At 35.7% G+C, this 8,552-nt stretch overlaps 1 protein-coding gene across 1 annotated transcript; it reads left to right on the top strand.

Moving 5' to 3' along the window:
- The first annotated feature begins 1,167 nt into the window (after positions 1–1,167).
- LOC121327298 lies at positions 1,168–6,747 on the top strand. The gene is made up of 7 exons (XM_041271244.1): positions 1,168–1,285; positions 1,762–1,915; positions 3,786–3,879; positions 4,325–4,443; positions 4,862–5,004; positions 5,254–5,451; positions 6,324–6,747. The coding sequence occupies exons 1-7, from the start codon at positions 1,275–1,277 to the stop codon at positions 6,433–6,435; spliced, it is 831 nt and encodes a 276-aa protein (XP_041127178.1). The 5' UTR covers positions 1,168–1,274; the 3' UTR covers positions 6,436–6,747.
- The last annotated feature ends 1,805 nt before the right edge of the window (positions 6,748–8,552 follow it).

Genomic DNA, 8,552 nt, shown 5'->3' with positions numbered 1-8,552 from the left:
CCACTGGTTAATGTAAAAATATATTGTATCTGGGAAGTTCAATACCAGCTCTAAATTCAAACAAGGCATTTTGATTGATCATGCAAGGGATGGCCTGCACTTAATTGGTGCTGAGGTTAGAGAATGCTGCCAGGAGGAAAAGCAGGCCCTTTATCACCAGCCCCATTGAGCTTTCATCACTTAGCATTTGGTCTAGCTTGCTCCCGACATAGCAAAAAAGTTTGGAAAACTTTATTGAAACTGTTCTGTAAGGTTCAGGTTTTTTTTTTTTTTTTAAACCATGTGAAAAAACTCAAAAATATTTATAGTACCAGCCTATAAAAGCTTAATAAATTAAATGTAAATGCTATTTCATGCATCAAAACACACTTTAAATAGAGTGAAAATAATATTTTCTGAATAGAGCTGCATGGCAGGACTGCATGTCAAATTCAGTCTATCCATTGGAGTGCCCAATAAAAGACATCTACTGCATAGCTATCCAGAGGTTTAGTGACCAAAAAAACCTTAATAGTTTTTACATTATCCAGCTTTCTGTCATTTGTTGAATTTATGCCAATAAGACAAAGCTGGCTGTTTAACTGGATGGAAAAAGCAGGTATACACAGTTTGAGGTGCTAACTCATTCACTTTTCCCAAAGTGAGTACTTGCTACCTGTCTTGCCATTGTAAAAATCCCTGGAGTTCAGCAGTTTCGTTTTGTGAGTTGAATCCAACACGATTACATGAGTTAATTTAATAGGGTTGGAGAATTTACACCAGCAAAACATATATTATTGTGTGTTTATATATTTTGAAATAAAGTATTAGTATTGCTGCAACGTGTATTGTATGTTTATTATATTCAATGGTAAATATTAATAAAGGAAAATGTATCGATTTGTAATCAAATTAAAATCACATTTGAATAATTAATTCTAAACACATTTTACCTTGCCAATGGCTCTTCATCACTTTTTTTCCACTTAATGTGCGAGTTTATACATCATTCACTGATAATCCTCCATTCATTGTTTGTCTGCAAAGAAAGCAGGCGACTGGCCGCTACCCGTGACATGCATGCTCTCTCTCTCTCTCTCTCTCTCTCTCTCTCTCTCTCTCTCTCTCTCTCTCTCTCTCTCTCTCTCTCTCTCTCTCTCTCTCTCTCTCTCTCTCTCTCTCGGCAGGTCGGCTTTCAGAGATGGGCATTTCTTAAGGGAAACAGCACGACGATACTTTTAACACAAATGACAGTGTGCATTAAAGAAAACAGTACTTCGCAATAGCTACAGGACATGTCAGAAAGGTAGGGAGGATTTTCATTCATCTTTTTGGGACATAATAAACTTCACAACCTGAGTCGATGATGCGTGATTATTGTGAGTGCCGTATGCTTTGCATTATAATTTGTATATCCTTTGTGTTGAAATTATATAGCAAGTGTATGTACTTCACATGCATTTCGATAAAATAAAGTGTGCACTAGTTGTACCATGTTTGGTTGCTGCAATGATCATTTAATTACACCTGCTCGGATATCTCGCTGTTATGACTACCAAATTAATCCGGTGCCGGGCGGAGAGGTCACGGTAACCTAAACCTGATTTGAGCAGATCGGAAGAAACCCATTATACTACAATATCCGGAGATAATATTTCAGGCAATGGAAGAATAAATGATGGACGTCGTATTTTGACATTCTGTCTGAAACCTGCAAAATGATTTATCAGATAGCTTCAACAGTATAACCTTGTTGAAATGTACTGCTGTCTTTTTCTTTAGCTCTTCGGGCGCTGTATGCAGTGACAGTTTGCCCAAGTCGAATTATTCAGCCTACTCTAATCTAAGTGATTCCAACAATACTCCACTGCCGGTGGTATCATCAAGAAACCGAGGAACAGAAGAACAGAGCCCTGATTCAGGCATAGCGTCACCGGCAAGTACCTCGCCTTTGTATTAACAACTCGGCCAGCAACGAGGGAGACATAGCCCTTCTATGTTAGCACTGCAACAGGCCAATAAGAAAGAGACATTTTAGTGAATTACCGCAGATTTTCTCCATATAAAATGTATGCATTCTTCATTTTATATATATATATATATTTTTAATTCGACACCACGCTTTACTCGTAGTTCTACAATTACTACATAGGGTTAAAAACTGTTAAAGACCAATGGATAACTGGAAACTGTCGTTTCACGTGACTGATGAACTTGACACTTGTTTCACATGACTGACCTCTGACTGGAAACGGATCGTTCATTCATTCATTCGCAGCTAACAAGTGCAGCTGGTTATGGTATCAGTTCACGAGTAAGAAGCGAAAAGTTAGTTCTCGTTCAAATGGCTTTAACGCTCAGGTTATTCGGGATAACAGGCTTGTTTATTATTGTTTTTGTTCACCGAGTTAATTCTGTATAATGTATATTTGTAAACTTTTGCTATTTAAGCCATCAAATCAGACAAGTCAGTAACTAAAAGCGCAGTCAACAGTCTGTGCACAGTTTGTTGTTGGATTGTTTTCGTAAAAATAACGCTGTAGTTATTTTATTAATTCTTATTTCAATCAAACTGTACCGAGTTGTGCCGAGTTTGTACAGTACTGTATACTGTAATTGATTCGTTCACTGCAGTTCTTTCTATACCGTTTTCATGTTGCGTATATGCATGTTAATGCCATGGCTCATGTGTATCCGTGGTTAACTCGACACCTTGGATAAGTCAATAATAAATGGCATCCCCTTGGAATGTCCAGTTAACCTAGGTTGACTATATCCTTCTGACCATAAATACACAACATGTAATATCCCATTATAGCCTGTAGGTGATGAAGAGGCAGCACTGCATCGCTGGTCCAGGTGTAAAAGATCTCACTGACCTCTTGTCAATGTAAGAATATGGCTGTAGTAATACTAAGAATACATTGTATTTGAAAATGTACTGATCCACACTTAATACAGTAAAGTTCCAGATTTTACACCTGGGTGAACAACACATTTAGAAGCAACACCAGTGTGTGTAATATAATCAAAGACCAGTGTGTTCTGTGGCAGGTTACCATTTTCCATGGAAGCAGCAGAAGTGAAGGTATTTTGGCAACATTTATCAAGTGTGTTTTAAGGAGAGCAGTTAAGGGAGCATTCAGAATTCCTAAGATCAAGAACAAACAAACAAACAAACAAAAAACTTTTCGGGTATGAACGGTTGAAAACTCAGAACAGAAGTATATTTAGTGGTTCAATGATAACAGGTTTACTGGACAATGCAACAGGCAAAAAGAGTACTATAATGTTTTACAGTTGTGAATAGTGGTGGACTCCCAACTTGTACAACCTAGTCATTTTGAAAAGCTTGCAAACCTGGTCATTTACTGAGGCATAAGTATGGCACATAATAAGCTGTATGTTTAGGCATTATATTGTTTAACTCTGACATCTTTATAATTGTGAAGTGTCATCTCCTGCATTGAATATATGCTGTGATTATTAAGAAATACTTTCCTATGAGACTGATACAAAGTACAGTGTTGTAGGTTCAGGACAGCTGTCCTGTTGGCTGAGGGCGCCTTCCTCTGCCGCTGTGTTCTTAGTTAATTGTCTTTGCGAAGCAGAAGAGGCAACTGGAAAGGAAATTATACAAGGAAGCTTATTTTTTTCTGTTAGTTGGCAGTTAATTATAGATCACATTTTATATATGTCAATTTGAATAAGATTTATAATTTTATTTTAAGTTAATGTTAAATTAACCTTATTGTATGTTTAGTAAAGTCAACCTTATTTTTTTTTAATTTTATTTTCTCTTCCAGTTGCCATCTAACAAATTCAAGTTTACAACTTGGCACAATTTAGAGGGCCATGATATCACCGGTGCTCAGCTAAACAGCCCTAGAGTCAGGGAAGGTAAGAGGATTGGAGCAGTTTTGGAGCATTTTGCAAGATTTAATGTTTGTCTTTCAAAATGTAAAGAAAAATTGAATGGATTTGTGTGAATGAGCAGACAAGGTTTTCAGCAGGCAAGATCTTTACAGACAGAGATACACAAGACTTCCCAATACAATTAAATGTCTGATATTCATAATCTTGGTACACAAAGAGCCCTGTTGCAATGATATAATCAGTCAAGGTTTTGTCATAAGTGGCTGTTTAGATCAGTTGAATAGACCCTTAGAATATTTTAATGTTGAATGTCACAATGCTAATTTAATAGTTAGGCTTAAAAATGAAGAAGTGAAGGATTTAGCCAGCTAGTCCTGAGTTTGAATTGCACTTGTCGTTCATGGTTTGCCTGCGTGCCACTGGAAATAGTATCACAAGTGAGATTATTTATATCTACTGTATTTTACAGGTCCGTCTGAATCAGAACTATTTCTGAGAGGAGAAGAAAACTATTTAATTGGAAAAAGGGAAACAGAAGAGAAAGACAAATGGGAGAGCAGGCTAAAAGAGAACTGGGAAAACTGTGTGGTAAGGCTTGTATATGTTTCACACAGCTGTGAATGTTGGGGCGCGTTAGAAACACCTGAACAGAAATGCAATATGTATAAATTCAAAAGTCCTCCTTACACTAATAATGTGGACTTCATTTTTAAAACCCTTTTAAAAACAAATTCAGTACTTAGTGGGCTTGGGGAGGGGAAGCAGCCAGGAAAACATTAACAGCACAGGGTTGTATACAATTATTTTCCAAATACCCAAACTGTTGAGGATCATGGCCTTGACAGAATCTGAATATTAAGTTGCATTCAATATTAAGTAGCTTGATGGTGCAGAATTGTGGTTTTGTTATGGAGTTACACATATAACAAAGAGTACAACAAAGCAACTTCAATATGCCATTGATACCAAAAGTACTACACAGCATCAAATCTGTCTGCATTTCCAGGAATTGAACCTTTCATATCAAGATCTTGGAGATTCTTACCAGTTGGAGAATTTTAAGAGAATTCTTCGGCGATTAATTCGAGTGGAGAGACTTCACTTAGTGGACAACTCCTTGAAGGACTTGAGTTCTATTAGATTGCCAAGGTAGGTGAATGTAATGTGGTTTTATAGTGGGCGGTTAGGACAGTATTGTGTGCCAGTTTATATGAATCAGGCACAGAACATCATAGCAAGCTGTCTTGGGCCCTGAAGAGCACTGTTTACCTGACACTATAGCATTACAAGAATAAAGTTGATCATTTTGTAATAAGAAGGACATTTGAGAAAAAAATGGTTTGTTTGAAAGTGAATTTGTATTTATAATATATTTGAATTTTTGCAATGTTTTTATAGATGCAAAAGACTAAATCTGAACAAAAACCATTTAACATCCATCAGACATCTGCCAAAGATCCCTCAAATACAGCACTTGTCATTGGCTGAAAATAACATCAGGACTTTGTGCGATTTGTCAGAACTGGGGACAACACCTCTGGAATCTCTTACATTGAAAAGAAATCCATGTGAATTTCAAGAGAATTACAGATTGAAGTAGGTAAAATCTAAACAGATGAAATATATTACAGATTAGAACAACACACAAAGATGTGTGTCTCAATCAGTATTAAACTGATGCATTGTTCAGACTAATGAAGGATGGATATTATGAGCATTACCATGCCTCTGGAGCCATGTTAGAATGAAGTGTATTCCCTGTTGTGTCTTTGATTAACATGGCTCTATTAGTATATATCACACATGTATAAAGCTCTTTGTTCTACATGTCAAATTACAAAAGCATGTGCATTTACTTCAAATAATCCATTGATTATTGGTGTTTCCTTTATATCGGCATAACTAAGAATACTGTATTCACTGGCACTATGCTTACTCCCATCCACACTGTGATGTTGAATAACAGTAATTTGCATTTCACGTATTCAAGAGGTTGGCAATGAAGTTGTTGAAACACATTTTTTTTGCCAATGTTCCACTTCAAGTAACAGCATCCAAATGTTCCTCTAATGAATGAGCTGCTGTGTTGTGAATTAAATTCCAGGCAAGCGATATGAAATTATCATAATTGTGTGGGATAGAAAGCTCCACTCAGTAGAAATGTTTTTTAATACTTCGTTATACTGTACTCTGGGGATGCGTGCATACTGCACAGTTTTGCTTTATTTCTTAACTTTGGTTATACCGTTATAAAAGTTGCCACAGTATTTTTGCAATTTTCAAAAGCAACCACAACCAGTATGAAATTTCATGGACCCTTTCACAAGCAACATGCGACAGCAATGAGATTCAAATCACCCTATAGGTTAAAGGTCAGTATACAGTAGTAAGGTCATATAGTAGTTAGGGTTCATATATGTGTATCGGTGTTGCAGTGCTTTAATTTGACCCTGTTTTCTTGTTTTCAGAGTGTTCTCTAGTTTGCCAAACCTGAAACTTCTTGATGGAATCCCAAAGCTGCCAGCAGACTGTGCACCACTGCAATCTACTGACACGTCCAGAATGTGTACGATTTTATAGCACACAGCACTAGGAATGTACAAAAAAAACACTTGCATACTTTATATCTCAATAGCCTTATCAGTTTAAAGTGTTATTGGTCAAATTTGGTTTGAATAGGATCTTCAATTAACGGGCAAGAGTTCGTCTTGTTCTCTTTCTTAATTTTGCTGTCTTTAATGGGAAAAACATATATTAAGAATGCATAGCTATTGGGAATTTTTTTTTTAACTGAAGTTTTGCTTGAAAGTTATCAGGGGTATCCAATAACATCTTAAGAGTGTAGTATTTATTTTATACCAATGTGGTAAAATAACAACATGCCACTCACATTTTAATTCACTGTATATACTGTTTTTTTTTTTTTTTTTTTTAATTGATTTTACTATTTTATTTTATTTAAATGTATAAAATAAACTTCTGTACATCCTTAAATTAATAAATTCAGGTATAAAATGTTAACAAAATGGGTGCTGTCTGTCCGCGCATCATCACTGTAAGTCTTTGTCTTGTAATAGTCTGGTTCTTATTTTTGTTTCAGTGTGAAAGTTGAATTTACAATGCCGGAATATTTATTTCTTTTGGAGTACATTTTAATTGTTAAGTTTGTATTTTAGGTCAGGGATAGCTCTAGTATGATTGTTGAAAGATGTGATCATGCAAGTATTGTCCACCGAGTGAAATAAACAATGAAGGTTTTTTTTATTATTATTACAAATCTAGTTTTTTTTTTTTTTTGGAAGATCAAAGGGAGTTGTTATTTATCCGTTTTAAATATATAGCACTATACATTTATAGCAGAATTCTGGATTAGCCTACTAGCACTGTTACTGATTTGATTCTTTACCAGATGTGAAACCAAATATGCTGTAAAAGCAGACAGCACCATTGCAAGAGGTCCTCATAAATAATCTATAAGACAAATACAGCAGAAAAACAGCAAGTGTTTATTTGTTTTATTGTTGGTGTGGATTACAATGCTGGTGTAAGATGAGAGCTGAAGAGGACAGAAACTGAAACACAATCTAAGACTAGACAAGGAGAGAGTTTGAATTCACTGACCAAATTTTGACCAAGAAGTTTTCGTCCATAAAAAACCTGAAGGATTCTAAATATTTCAAAGTGTGGTTTTAGCTTGCTTTGCAAAAGCATTTTCTTCATATCATATTTATTTTTCATACAGTAAACTGCTGAGGGGACTTCTATTACCAGTTAGAGAGTGATTGCAGGAACAGTATTCCTCTACACACGCAAATCACACAGCAAAGCTTTAGGAATGCTAACCAAGGGATTCAAATCCATGTCTTACAACCAGCACTTTCCATTCTTGCTTTTTTAATGTTGGACAGCAAGCCTCCATTTTGGATAAGATGGACTGTACTAACATTCAATGTGGAGTGTAAACAAACTTACCTTTTGGATTAAGATAGAAAACGGACCAAGCGTTCTGAACCCCCTGGCAAAGTAAATGTACCAGCCAATGTTTACAACCACAGATAGGAGTATCGCCTACCATCGTTTCCTAGCAACCTTAGGATCACAGCTATAAATATTAAACATGAGTACCCAACCCTAGAAGAAAAAGAAACAAAACACTTTGGGTAGTTGAGGAAGGTCCTGCTTGCCATGTTGCTATGACCCTGTACACTTTGCAACATTTAAAAGTTACAATATATCCCCTTCAGTCACACATTTTAAATATAATTTTTTTTTAAATTTTAAAACAGTTTGCGTGGACCCTCTGGAGTTCGAAAAGTTGTCCTGCCATCACTTTGAAAAAAAGATATATGCATCATAAAATAAATACAAATATAGGAAATATCACATGATACAATTGTTCTCAAAGTGACTGAAGGGGATATGGAAGGGTGCAAATGATCTTTTACTGATAACACATATAGGCCTAGTAATTAAATATGGGTTAATAAAATAACAATCATGCCAGGTGAGGTTTTGAACCTCCAATTGCAATCATTATGTGTTGTGTGTTTATTTATGAAAATCAGTGCTTTATATTTAAACAACAGCTGTATATAAGCAAAATAAGTGCATCTGCATAACTCTCTAATGCTGTGGAAACTGGAAATGGTGAAATAAAAAAAAAAACTACTTAATTTAAATAGCATGTGTACAATAAA

Source organism: Polyodon spathula, chromosome 14 (genome assembly GCF_017654505.1).
Source record: "Polyodon spathula isolate WHYD16114869_AA chromosome 14, ASM1765450v1, whole genome shotgun sequence".
Classification (NCBI taxonomy): Eukaryota; Metazoa; Chordata; class Actinopteri; order Acipenseriformes; family Polyodontidae; genus Polyodon; species Polyodon spathula.
The sequence above is the reverse complement of the archived record's forward strand: the minus strand, read 5'-3'. Positions and strand labels throughout refer to the sequence as shown.